The 13,835-nt window shown below is 55.1% G+C and overlaps 2 protein-coding genes across 6 annotated transcripts in view; one reads left to right on the top strand and one right to left on the bottom strand.

Moving 5' to 3' along the window:
- ARHGEF7 (Rho guanine nucleotide exchange factor 7) overlaps positions 1-13,835 on the bottom strand; it is a 107,616-nt gene that overhangs the window by 91,456 nt on the left and 2,325 nt on the right. The window lies entirely within an intron of this gene.
- LOC122686976 (cAMP-dependent protein kinase inhibitor gamma-like) lies at positions 1,825-2,267 on the top strand. The gene has a single exon (XM_043892368.1). The coding sequence runs from the start codon at positions 2,009-2,011 to the stop codon at positions 2,237-2,239; it is 231 nt and encodes a 76-aa protein (XP_043748303.1). The 5' UTR covers positions 1,825-2,008; the 3' UTR covers positions 2,240-2,267.

The raw sequence follows: 13,835 nt of genomic DNA, 5'->3' as shown, positions 1-13,835 counted from the left end.
AGAAGTGGAGGTGAGTGACGCTGACAGCACCTAGAACCAAAAAGTAAGGCAACTGGTCTAACATGAGAACTGAATACTTGATACAGGAACCACGCTTTAAAAAAAAAAAAACACATGGAGATATAATCACCATAGACAAAACGACACAGAGGGAAAAGACGCTCTCGGGTTTTAGCATAAACCCGTAAGCCCTTTCTGTCAAGGCTGACGGATGCATCCTGTTGCCGCCAGCCCCACCTGAGGCTGGCTGCCAGCCACCACCCAGAGCTCCAAGGACAGCCAGCCCAGGGCCCGGGCTCCGCTCCCCTCCGCGTGCACGTCAGCCAGGCGCCGCCGAGCGCCAGGCTCTGGTTTCAGGGATGGTTCCCCATCACCCAGGACGATCACTTTCTCCAGGCAGGGCCCATAACCAGCTGGCAGGCTCCCCCAGGCCTCGCCTCCTGCCCGAGTCCGGCACCGGGACGGCCACCCAGGAGACCCGCGTGGGGACAGGCTGCCCTGTACTCGGGTCCTAAGCCTCACCGGGAGGCTGGAACATGCTGACGCAGCCCTCCCGGAATCCCAGCCTCGGTCGGCTTTCTTGTTTCACTGCGGCTGCCACAGGCAGCCCTCACCGCGTCCCCTTCCTTCGATCCCTTCCTCCCTGTCCCTCAGTCTGAGCAGACCAAGTCCCCGGGCCCACGGATTCGGTCTCCTCCCCTCGAGTTTTTAGCCCATGCAGTGAGCTGGACTTCAGTTATTCTACATTTCAGCTCTGTAATTTCCACATTTCTTTTGTTACAACTCCTCTTTCTTTGCTAAGATTTCCTAGTTTTCCGTTTGTTTCAAGAGAATCTGTAACTGTTTTTTGAAGCCTTTGTATGACGGCAGCTTGAAAACCCTTGTCAGGTGATTCCAGCCCCTTCACCTGAAGGAGATGGCCCCTGAAGGTCCCTCGGCAGTACAGTATCATCTAGAAAAGCAGCGTGCTGTGACCGGACTTGGGTGGCGGGGTTGCCAGAAATTGTTTTCTCCGGTATTCAGTGACAAAATGCACTTCTAAATTGGCTTTTGTTGTTCAGTCGCTAAGCTGTGTTGGGACTCTTGCAACCCCATGGACTGAGCCTAACAGGCTCCTCTGTCCGTGGGATTTTCCAGGCAAGAACACTGGAGTGGGTTGCCATTTCCTGGCCCAGGGGATCTGCCTGACGCAAGGGTCGAACTCACATCTCCTGCCTTGGCAAGTAGGTTCTTTACCACTGAGCCACGGGGAGAGCCCTCTTAATTGGCTACTGAACTGAAAAGCGCCGAATGGACTGAAATCGAGACGCATGCCCTCAGCAGTGGTGGAAAGCCAGCACAAGCCACAGACCCCCACAGACCTTCAGAGAGAAGAGGTCCCCTGCCTAAGGACCCAGGCCCACCCCCCATGGGCGGCAGCAGGAGGAGGAGTCACGGCCCTGCTGACCCCCACGCTAAAGAGTGTTTTCACCTGGATCCCGGATGCCACCCAGCCCCAAGCCCACAGCACGGCTGATCTACCTCTCCCCTTAAAAGCCTCAGTTTTAGACAGAACCCTTACCTACAAGTGTCTCCATATCTTTTGGTAACTTTTAGTGACTCATCCTCTTAGTGAGCTACAGTTCCTCCCAACCCTAATATGAATATTCCAAGGATCCTGCCTTAAGTGCCCTGACTTAAATAAAGTGAAGTCACTCAGTCGTGTCCAACTCTTTGCGACCCCATGGACTGCAGCCTCCCGGGCTCCTCCGTCCGTGGGATTTTCCATACAAGAGTACTGGAGTGGGTTGCCATTTCCTTCTCCTGACTTAAATAAAAAAGTCATCAGGGCTCCGCTGAGCTCGGCGGGCGCCTGGCAGCCCTCGGGAGGCGCTGCGGGCTGGCGACCCGGGCTTGGCTGGCGGCGGGACGGAAGAATTTCCACGTTGATTAGTCAACGGTGGAAAATCTGAAGAGATGCGAGCAGGAAAAAGAAACTAAACCAGGCCTGAAGAGCGATGCGACAGGCATGATGGAGGTCGAGTCCTCCTACTCGGACTTCATCTCCTGTGACCGGACGGGCCGCCGGAACGCGGTCCCCGACATCCAGGGAGACTCCGAGGCCGTGAGCGTGCGGAAGCTGGCTGGCGACATGGGCGGGCTGGCCCTCGAGGGCGCACAAGGACAGGCGGAGGTGCGCACCTCAGACAAGGAAGCCAGCAGCCAGCCCGAGAGCAGCGATGGCACCACCTCATCCTAAACGTGACCTTGCCCGAGGAGGCTGGGCGGGAGATGCGCCGTGGACCCGGAGCCCTGGCATTGCCCTGAGCAGTGTGTTCCAGGCAAGCAGGGCCAGACTGGAAGGCGGGCCCAGGGGCTCCTGCAGCCCCCTCCCTCGAAGGCCCTCTGCCCGCACCCCCAGGCTCCACGCCCCCACCACCTCCCCCTGCGCCGGGGTACATTTCAAGACACTGTAACCGCAAGGATGTAATTTATCCAGGGGGTGCCGGGGCTGGGTCCTGGCCCCAGGGGTGAGCAGCCCGGGCGGGATCACGTCCCAGCTCAGTCCCCTTGTCTCCAGCCTTTCCAGCCTTCTGAGTCAGGACACCTTCTTACCCCGTTTTTAAAAAATCACTTTTAAACTTTTTAGAAACTTTCAACCTTTTCTCAGCAGAGAAGGGAGGGAGCTGACAATTTACTTTTTTTTTTTTTTTGGAAGCCATTGTGAGCTAAACTCTTGGACCATCTATGCAGCTCTGAGGTTCCCTCCTGGAGCTTCACAGATCCATTTTTAGGGAAGGGATTTTTGTGCTCAAAACCATCTTGATTAACTCTCTGCCCTTTCTACCAAGATAAGTGACACCTAGGACCCAGGAAATAAATGCTGATGATTTGTGGGGAAAAAAAAAAAAGTCATCAAATCGCAAGCAAGCCTCCTGAGCTTGGTCTCCTAACGGAGACTGTGTTTCTCTTCTGTTTTATACAAGAATTTCTAGAAGTAAACAGACAGGTGAGGAATCCCATTTTGCAGATAAATTCCAAGTGCCCCTTCCAATCCAAGGCAGGATTTCTTTCACTCTACCTCCACGTTTCAAGGCTCCAAAAGCCCGCCATGAAGCAGCCAGGGGTCTGCTCTGTTCTGATCTAATAAGCACTGGGTTAGGACATTTCCCCAGCACGGGGGTGGGGAGCTCACAAGATCAGCAAGCAGCCCGCGCTCACCTGTGGGGAAGCCCCCGGGGGCTCACACCTTGGTCCCCTGTCCTTACAGCGCCGCGTGGGTCATGGGGCTGGCCCCAGGTTATAGCACCGCCAGGCCGATGAGCTCGGGGGCTGTGAGTGGTCCTGAAACATGCCCCCTGGACCGGCAGCGTGCACTTGTGAGAAATGCCCACCCTCCCCAACCTGGACTGTGAAATCAGAAACTCTGGGTGGAGCCCAGCAGTCTGCATCTTCACAAGCCATCTAGGAGGTTCTGGGCACACTCATGCGTAAGAACTGCGTAACCACCTGGGCCAAAGGTGCAAAGCGAGGAACCACCACCGAAACACAGGTGCTGCCAGCTGCGATGTCAGTAGCTTCACTCATAACTTTGATGTAAAATTGTAAACATTTTTATACAAAAATTCATTGTTGGGCAGCTATGCTTCCAGCTACAAGAAAAGGAAAAGGAAACCATCCTAAGCCTGAAATCTCAAGTCATAGGCTCTTCGTGGAAGTGAGAGGTGAGGGAGAGAGGGAAGAGACGTCTTCCTCCAACGTCCTTATCAACGATACTGTCCCCGCCACGGGCGCGCATGCTCAGTCGTGTCCGACTCTGTGCGGCCCCACGGACTGCAGCCCGCCAGGCTCCTCCGTCCATGGGATTCTCCAGACGAGAATACTGGAGTGAGTTACCATTTCCTCCTCCAGGGGATCTTCCCAACCCAGGGATCAAACCCACATCTCCTGAGTCTCCTGCACTGGCAGGTGGATTCTTTACTTTAAGCCACTTCATCCTCTCAAAGGAAAACGACTAAGGAGGGAAAAGAACCAGTGAGCCTCCATTCCCCACACAAGGAGACAGACTGACGAGTGTGGGTTTTATTGCTTTGAATGGGGAAGTGAAGTGAAGTGAAGTGAAAGTCGCTCAGTCGTGTCCAACTCTTTGTGACCCATGGACCATGGGATTCTCTAGGCAAGAATACTGGAGTGGGTAGCCGTTCCCTTCTCCAGGGGATCTTCCCAACGCAGGGATCAAACACAGGTCTCCTGCATTGCAGTCAGATTCTTTACCAACTGAGCTCCCAGGGAAGCCCTTGAATGGAAAAAATAACACCCAGCAGCTAAACATTGCTTACACTCACTGAGGTTGTTTAGGGACAGTATTCCCAGTAAACACAACTTGATTTACTTTTATCTCCCTTCATTTATTATAAAATATAACTAATTGGCAGTGTTTCCTACATGAGAGAGAGAGAGAGAGCAGGCCCAGGAGAGGTGTGCGTATATTCATAAAATTATAAAGCAAATAGTCTTTGACTTGAACCCAAACTTCCTAAAAACTGTACATTGTCCCTAAAAAGGCCTTCCCTCCAATGGATCTGGACTCTCAGGTGTCAGCAGCACGTAGAGACGGCCTAGAGTAGCAGGTTCTCAACCATCCTTATCTTTACCTAAAAAGCCATTCACTGCAAAATGAATCAAAGCGGGGAAACTCAACACTTGACATGAATTCATTTATGATAAGACAGGGGTTCTCCCTGGCAGTTCAGTGGTAAAGAAGCCACCTACCAATTCAAGAGACAAGATTTCAGTCCCTGGTGGAGAAAGAGCCCACGTGTCGAGGAGCAACTCAGCCCGGGGGGCCACACCTCCTGCACCCGTGCCCTGGAGCCGAGGACCCGCCCCTGAGCCCGAGGCCTGGAGCCCAGGAGCCACCCCTCCTGAACCCGAGGCCTGGAGCCCAGTACCCGCCCCTCCTGAGCCCGCGGCCTGGAGCCCAGTACCCGCCCCTCCTGAGCCCGCGGCCTGGAGCCCAGGACCCGCCCCTGAGCCTGAGGCCTGGAGCCCAGGAGCCACCCCTCCTGAACCCGAGGCCTGGAGCCCAGGAGCCGCCCCTCCTGAGCCCGCGGCCTGGAGCCCAGTACCCGCCCCTCCTGAGCCCGCGGCCTGGAGCCCAGGACCCGCCCCTGAGCCCGAGGCCTGGAGCCCAGGAGCCACCCCTCCTGAACCCGAGGCCTGGAGCCCAGGAGCCGCCCCTCCTGAGCCCGCGGCCTGGAGCCCAGTACCCGCCCCTCCTGAGCCCACGGCCTGGAGCCCAGGACCCGCCCCTCCTGAGCCCGCGGCCTGGAGCCCAGGAGCCGCCCCTCCTGAACCCGAGGCCTGGAGCCTGGGACCGCTCCTCCTGAGCCCGAGTGTCACCACGCCCGAAACCCGAGGACTGCAACAAGAGAAGCCGCCACAGGGAGAAGCCTGGGCACCAAAAAGCTACAGAGTAGCCCCCGCTCGCCGCAACTAGAGAAAGCCTGCACAGCAGCGGAGACCCAGCCCAGCCAAAAATAAATAAATATTAAATTTTTTAAAAAAGATTTTCAAAAAAGATAAAAAATTTATTTTAAAAAAATAGTAAGTTGGAAATGGGCTCAGAGTGACCACTGCTTAGCCGCAACACACTCACCGGACTTGAACACATGTTAAAACATGTAGGAAGTGAAGGAAAACCACACAGATGTATTTCCCTGAAGCTAGTGAAAGGAAGAGAGTTCTCTAAAGTCTCCTTTATCAAGAAAAAAAAAAGTGCTGAAGGTCCACTCCCTTTTAACAAAATTTCCAAGCGTTGATGAGCATGAGGCTGTGAAAACCCGCCCTGAGTCCACGTATCCTGGGATCCCGCGGGCCCGCGCTCTCGCAGCCCCACACTCTGCCCCCCAGCCTCGGGCCCACCGCTGCCCCGGTTCCGACAACACCCCGCAGCCCTACGCTCGGCCCCTCCCTGAGCACAGGGGCCCCGTTCACGTCACCGCCCCCGAGGCTGACTACTCTGTCTTCCCCCCATTTCTCCTGGTCAGCCTAAGAGGGTCATCAGTTCTGTGGATTCTTCTCAGAGAACAAGCTTCGGGTTTTGCTGTCTCCCTCTGGTAATTCTCTGCTTTCCACGTCACCGGTTGGTCATCGAGTTCTTCATTTTTCTGTTCTGTCTGGTGCTTACTTGGGCTTAACTTGCCTTTATTGTTGTAGCTTCTTAAGATGGCAGCTCTGTTCCACCCCACAGAAGCCTCAAATCCTGTGCAGAGTGAGTTCCCTCTCACTCCCAGAACATCGTTCTAACTATTTATAAACAGGATGCCTAAGACTCACACCCAATTAAATCGTTACTGTGAGTTATGTGAGGACCCAGCCTGGGCTCGCCGGCAAGGCAGTTACCCGGGTTCAGTCTACATAAACGTGCTTGGTCAGAGGTCAGAGGAAGGAGAAAGGAACCTTTCCTCCCCGTTCCTCTCGCAAAGATGAAGCCTGGGAGACGCTCAGTCCCAGGCTCTGGCCACTCAGAGGCGTGGCTTCAACCTGTGCTGCTCTCTGGAAGCTTAACCTCTGCCAAGAGGCTGCTGGGAACCTAACCCCGTTCTATTTATGGGGCTTGTTTTCAAAGGAAACGAAAATGCCTTAACAGATAAGAGAACCGCAACCAGAAAACTTCACATTTCCATGAGAAGAAATCTGCTATGCATGTCGCTGGACAAGGCAGTTTCTCCAGCACCACAGAGAGACGGCCCTGCGGTCACCCAAGAAGTGGAGGCTGACGGGCGTGCGTTCCCACGCCTCTGGCTCCTCCCGAGAGCCAGCAACCCGGCCTCAGGGCCAGGACGAGGCCTCCGAAGCGCCCAACTTTCTACAGAATTTCTACAACATTCTTCACAGAGTGACGGACAAAGTCATAACCTTTCGGTACGCATTCCTGGGTCAGGAAGATCCCCTGGAGTAGGGATGGCTACCCGCTCCAGGATTCTTGCCTGGGAAATCCCATGGACAGAGGAGCCTGGTGGGCTACATCCATGGGGTCACAAAGAGTCGGACACGACTGAACAACTGACCACACAGGCACACACGGAAAGCAACAAGCTTTTTTCAGAAAGTCTATATTCCTGACAAGACTCCTGAACAAATTTACTAACTTCAGCTGGAGTTAACAGTCTCTTGTGAACTTACAAATAATTATGTGTCAAACGTTTTAATAAGATCTTTTCAACTAAGATGTTTCTGTTACCCAAAGTGTATTTTCCTCTAAGACATCATTGAGCATAAACACATTATATTTCAAAAGTTAGAACATTAATTTGCTAGATTAAATTTTAGGAATAAAAAAATTTTAAGTACAAAAAAAAAGTCTCTTATGAACTTCAGCCATCTCAAGCTCAGGGAGTCAGAGCAAAGTGTGTTCCCGGCAGAAACTCAGCAGTGAGACACTCAGGATGGAGGGAAAAGGGCCGCCACAGGCCAGAGGGATTGCAGGCAATCCAAACCAGGCTGTCCTCAGGATTTCTGCTTGACTGCTAAAAAAATCATGCTGCCAGAACACGACTTCTGCCAGGAACTGCGACTTCAAAGCAAACCTGGACACCAGGACTCCCGTTTTAAATAAAACCATTAGATGTCAGCTGGGAGGGGCTTCACGAGCTACACTTTTTTTGGTTCTGAATCACATGCACCTTCTTTAGAGAAAAGATAGGAACCTTATCAGTTCCTTTTTAAAGGCTGCTCTCGGTGTAACAGCAATTACGGTCACGCACAAAACACCACTAGCACTCTCAAGCCTTGTACCGCGTCCACCGCCATGGGGAGGCCGCAGAACAAGCAGCCAGGAAGCCTCAGTGGCCGCTGAAGCGAGCTTGTGCTTCTGACCGTGGGGCCGCAGGCCTGCCGGGCGGTGCTCGGCTCGCCTGGGCTCACGCAGCAGTGGGGACCTCTGATCGAGGTGGCAGCTCTGCTGACCTCGGCGGGACTGGCCCATGAATGGGGTCGGAGGGCTGCGGGTGGGCCCAGGGGGCCTCAGCAGGGACAGCTGGGCTCTTGGCCCTGTGGTCTTGGGGCCCGGGCTGGTCCCAGGTGCAGGCTCTGAGAGAGCATGGAAACACACCAGGCCTCCTGGGAACTGGTGCCTGCCCCCTTCTGCCACATCCGTTGCCAGAACAAGTCAAGGTCAGCTCAGATGCAAGAAGTAAGGAAACAGGCCCCTCCCAGCCCTCGATGGGAAGAGCTGCAGCGTGACTCGACAAGCCTTGAGGGGCGTGGCTGCAGGGGCAGTGAGGAGGGGGCGTGGGGGCCTCCTCCGTAACCTGCCAGGCCCTTCTCTAATCTGTTGTGTGCCCTACGAAGCTGACCTCCGTGGAGGCTGACCTCTCTGCCCCATTGCCCCAGCACAGACCTGGAGACCCCATTCACTTAGAATACAGTGTGAATGACTCCCCCCAGGCCACACAGTGCACAACTTACACAACCGTATGGTGCTGCCCTCAGCGAACCCATCTGCAAAATGACGAGTCTGTGCTGCATGACGTCGTGAGAACGCCTTCCACCCGGAATTCACAAATGCCTTACACTTCAGACCCTATGGTTTCTCTTACGACTTGCCTGAAAAGGCAGTACAGAACACACGTGTGTGTGTGTGTTTCCATGTGTATGATGGGTACACTAGCATGCACACAGTAGGAACATAAATACATCGGTTAAATATGTTGACATTGGAATGAAGATTAAAATAATTTTGAACAAATGTGTTGCAAATGTACAAACATCCCACCCTTCTTCCTGGATTCCAGGACTATCCCACAAAAGCAAGGCTGAGAACTACTAGTCTGGTTCATCAAACAAGAAATACAGAGCTAAAGTTGGACAAAAAAAACATAAGGAAACAAATGATCCGACCCTAACTTGGTAGAAATGAGGAGAGGAAACGTCAGAAACGGTTCCCAGGACGCAGGCCCAGGACGCCCTCCCAGTGCAGACACAGGGCCCTGGCAGGCCTCACTGCCCATCTGTGACTCTGGGCCCTTCCATGCACGAAACCCTAGACGCGCGAAACCCGAGCCCCCGGCCGGCCCTCTGGCCCCTCGAGCCAGCAGCTGCGTGCGCCCAGCAGCTGCGCGGGGACCTGGAGCTAAGCGGAGGACCCGGGAACACATCCCGTGGTCCCACCACCCCGGGCCATGGGATCCATAAGGGTGAGAAGGGAGGGCCGCCAGCACCCTAAGACGGCAAGAGTGTCCAGTTGTGAGAATAAGGACATGTTCCCGGATGTGGGCGGCCTTGAGGTTCAAATCCTGGCTTGATTTTCCCGGCCACAGCACGAGGTGTTGATCTGTAAAGTTTCATCCACAAGGGCCCGGTCTGTGCCCAGCACCGCACACAACCCCTCACGTCCAGTCACTTACCCTCGTGACAAGCCTACTGGCCCACGAGGCCGTTTCCTCCAGGCAGGAATGGTTAATCTTGATTTTCTCTCTGTGTCACTCAATCATGTCTGACTCTTTGAGACTCCATAGACTGTAGTGCACCAGGCTCCTCTGTCCATGGGATTCTCCAGGCAAGAACACTGGAGTGGGCTGCCGTTTCCTTCTGCAGGGGATCTTCCCGACCCAGGGATCGAACCCACGTCTCCTGTGTCTTCTGCACCGCAGGCGGATTCTTTACCCATTGAGCCACTGGGGAAGCCCTAATCTTGTTTTTAGGAGGAAGAAAGTGAGGCTCAGAGAAGCAGGGCAGGTTGTCCAAAGTCACACAGCAAATGGACGATTCTGGAGCACATCCTGGGACTTACCCCACGGTACAGGCCGGGGGAAGAGTGGGTCTTGGGAACCGCTGGGCCTCCCAGCACCGGTGCTGCCCTGGGCAGAGGTGAGCTCCCAGAGGGAGGGCTGGGCCTTGGCCTCCTTCTCCTGACCCCCGTGCAATGCCAGCCCAAAAGTCTAGAGACAGTCCCACCAAATAAGTGTAACTAACACACGCACGCACACGGCATTGTTTTAAATCTCAGCTTAGATGGACTCTGAGTGAACTCAGGGTCCGAAGGCCCAGGAGCCCCAGCGAAGGTTATCAGGTGCCAGAACGAGAGCTGAACACTCGTCCGTGGGGGCGTCCTTCGCGAGGCCGCCTCTCACCGGTCCCCAAGGCCGGCTCCAGTGCCCTCCTTCCCTGCCGTTGCCCCCCCCCCCCCCGCCGGCTCCCATCCAGCCAGGCCGCCCGCCTGCGCCTGCGCACGGCATCACGCCGCCCCTTCCCTCCTCGGACGCCAGTGGATGGCAGCCGACCTAACCCTGCGCTCTCGTGTCCCCTGCGGCCGCTCAGGTCGGGGGCCTTCCCGCCCTGGCTGGTGACCCCGAAGCAGACGGGGGCCCAGCCGGGGCTCACCAAGGCCGCCCGGGAGGTCCCGCCTGGGGCCGCGGGCACCCCGGGGGATCCGGGCTCGGCTGGGGCCCCGGGCTCGGCAGACTGCGGGCCTCAGGGTCCTCCCCCGTGAAGCGGGGGCCTCGTGAGGCCACAGCAGTTTAGCTGCTCACGGCGCTCAGTGCTTTCTGGAAAGGAGCCGCATCTGAAGGTGGGCTGTGCTCAGAGAAAGCGGGAAGAAGGCCACGGCGGTGCCACTTCCATCGATAGCACGAGCTCCCAGGAGAACACAGGCTGCGTCCTCCCGCCCCAGGGCCCCCGGGGACAGCTTCCCCCACGAAAGGGCAGCCTGCGGCCCTTCCCCAGCGCCCGCAAACCCAAGGCACTCTGCACGCGTGCGCCTGTGCGCGCGCGCGTGCGTGCGCGCGCTCGGGAATGCCGGCATCGACACCCCAGCACTTCCAGCGTGGCTCTAGGGAGATGACGGGAGGCAGTCCCACTTGAATGGAATTTAGTTGTGTCTGCTCTGTTCCGAATGAAGCAGCAAGCGCAGTTATAGCTCCTCCCTTCACTGGCGCTGGGTCGGGTCTGAAAGTCACTGCTTCAAAGGCAGATGTTTCTTAGGACAAAATCAACTATCCTGAAACCTCAAGCAGTTTCAGTAGAAGTAACTCAATACAGTCAGTAATTCCGTCTGCAAACTTTAAAGGTGTCTTCTCCTTACAAACACAGAAGTCCATGCGTTCTGGAACCTTTCTCTCGGAGAGCTTCACCCGTGATGAGCAGGTGTTTGTGGCAGCTACAGGACGCCGGCTTCCGAACCAGCTGGTCCGGAGTAAGGCCCTGACACCACACCACACTGCCAACCACATCCTTCTCAGGGGGCCAGAAAAAAGACACGCTTCTCCAGGTGGGTGCTCAGAACTGCTGTCCAATGGCCACTAGGACTACATTTTTCTTCTACCCCAGCCCGACCCAGAATCTCAAGAATGAGCAGAAAGCAAGTCAGGAATCAATCAGGAAAATGCAATTTCTTCCTGCCTTGCCACATCAGAATGCACGGATTCTCTGCAAGCCTGCGGAAGATCAGGCAGGAATGCCGCATCAGTTTGCTGTTGCTGTGTAGTCGCTAAATTGTGTCCGACTCTTTCTCGACCCCGTGAACTGAAGGCCACCAGATTCCTCTGTCCATGGAATTCTCCAGGCAAGAATACTGGAGTGGGTTGTCATTCCCTTCTCCAGGGGATCTGGAGAACCCAGGATCGAACCCAGGTCTCCTGCTTTGGCAGGCAGATTCTGCTGAGCCACCAGGAAAGCCCCAATCATAGGTTGGGAAAATAAACACCATACTCTAACCCATGCCTCAGAAATCAGCAGAGGCTGGACAGCCCAGGGCAAGTCCCTTCCAGCTTCTCATTCCTCAGCCCCTCTCTGTCTACACCGGACATTTTTTTTTTACTTTTCCTTCAGCCCCACACTGCTCGTTTTTAGAATTATGTCTTCCCCTGGACTAAAAGCCTTAAGAGCTTGTTATGCCGTCTTTCTTGTCTCCCATAGCACCTTGCACCTGCAGGCAGGTCAATACATACTAAGCTGATTTGGTCAAACTTTCTGTGCAACCTGTTGTGGGTTGGGTCATGACCCCGGAAATTCGTGTGTTCCAGCCCTAAGCCCCAGGGCAGAATGGGACCTTATTTGGAAACAAGGTCATTGCTGATGTAAACTGTCAGTGTCATTCCCGGAGGGCGGCCCTCATCCACTGACCGGCGTCCTTTTGAAGGGGGCATCCCGACACAGAGAAGACCCTAGGGGACGCCATGGGCAGACTGGACCTGTGCTGCCACCAGCCAGGAACCAGCAGAGACCTCGGGGCAGTGGGGACAGACCCCCAACCGCTGCAGAGGGCGCGGCCCTGCCCACAACACCATCCCCAGGGCGTGAGAGCATGCAATCCTGGTATGTGAGGCCGGTCTGTGGGTCTTTGCTGCGAAGTCCCAGAAAGGTAACACACAGCCCAGCGGCTCCCACGAGTCTGGACGCACACCACACCCCGGGCACCAGCAGGACCACAGGGCAGTGTGTGTGACTCCACAGACACGGGTGGGAGAGGGTCTCCTGGCCACACTTTGTGGCTTACGGCGTGTGCTGTGTTCCTGGGCAGAGAGAGGGGGAACCGGGTCCCTGAATGTTTGAATCCAGCAACGTCATCTGCTGCAGTAACAAGCGACATTAAAGCGGCCCGGGGACTTCCCTGGCGGTGCAGTGGTTAGGACTCCACACAGTCACCGCCGAGGGCCGGGGTTCGCTTCCTGGTGGGGAAACCAAGACCCCACCAGCCGCGAGGGGCATCCAATAACCAAGTAAGTAAGTAAGTAAAGCAGCCTTTGACCACTCCCATTATCTGAACGTGTCTTCCTGGTCCTACAGGAGTTTCAGAGGCTGGGGTGTGACTGCCTCTCAATTTCACCCCCTCTGACTTCATGGTTCAGAGTCGGTTAAAGTGTTACCTAAGGAGCTGGGTGCCCAGAGGGCTCCCTGGACCCTGCAGCCTCCGTGTGTTCCTCATCACGGGAGGAATGAATGACGGAAGCAAACAGTATGGGCAGGTCAGAAAAACACCCTGGCTGTTACCAGGCAGAATCTAAGCAGCAGGGGCTCGCCCAGGGCAATGGAGGAAACCTCAGAACACCCACTGTTCTCTCCCCTTCGGCAGAGAGGACCCCTCGGCGGTAACAAACTGCATCTCTCGCCTGAACCGCTCCTGGCAAGTTTCTGAGCCCCTCCTGTCCCCGTCTGACCTTCCGCCTAAAGAAAAGCAGGCCACGTGAAGGGAACCTCAACAGAAAGCTTTGTAAAGCAAGCAGAACAATCTGAACCGTGATGAACTTCTTTCGTTCCTCACCCTCTTGCCGGCCCTGAAACAGAACAAACCTACAAAGGCACGAAACATACGGGGACATGCTTTCTTAATGAAAGGCACATGGGAAACCCGAGCCGCCCCAACGCTCCTCCCGACTCTGTGCTACGCTCTCCTCCGTCTGATGGTTCATTTTACATTTTGTGAATTTGCAAAAAGTTAGGTTGTAGGCTGCTGACACCCCGTTAGCCAGCCTTCCATGTGTTCATGTGGCAAGCTGGGGCCGAGTCAAGAGCCTTTCTATTGCATATGAATACTCGGCGAAGTTTCCAAACGTTCCTTTTTAAGGAAAAACAACGTCCTCAGCCTGGCGTTCCCACATTGGGGTGAAGGGTGCTCAGCGTGTGTGCTTTCTGGCAAACGGGAAAGTTATCTGGTGTGCATGCAAACATGGGAAAGTTCAAGTAAATAACGCATCTCAGGAAATGGAAAATGCTCATGAAACTTCTGAAACCCAGGGTTTCCAGGGGCGGAGAATGGCTAATATTTTACTCCTCAAACCTACCTTTGTACCACAGAGAAGTGGTCGCTATGTCTATAATTTGCGACTTTGACACTGAACTTGCACTGTGGCTGG

The sequence above is a fragment of the Cervus elaphus genome, chromosome 30 (assembly GCF_910594005.1).
Source record: "Cervus elaphus chromosome 30, mCerEla1.1, whole genome shotgun sequence".
Classification (NCBI taxonomy): Eukaryota; Metazoa; Chordata; class Mammalia; order Artiodactyla; family Cervidae; genus Cervus; species Cervus elaphus.
This window is presented reverse-complemented; position numbering and strand designations above follow the sequence as displayed.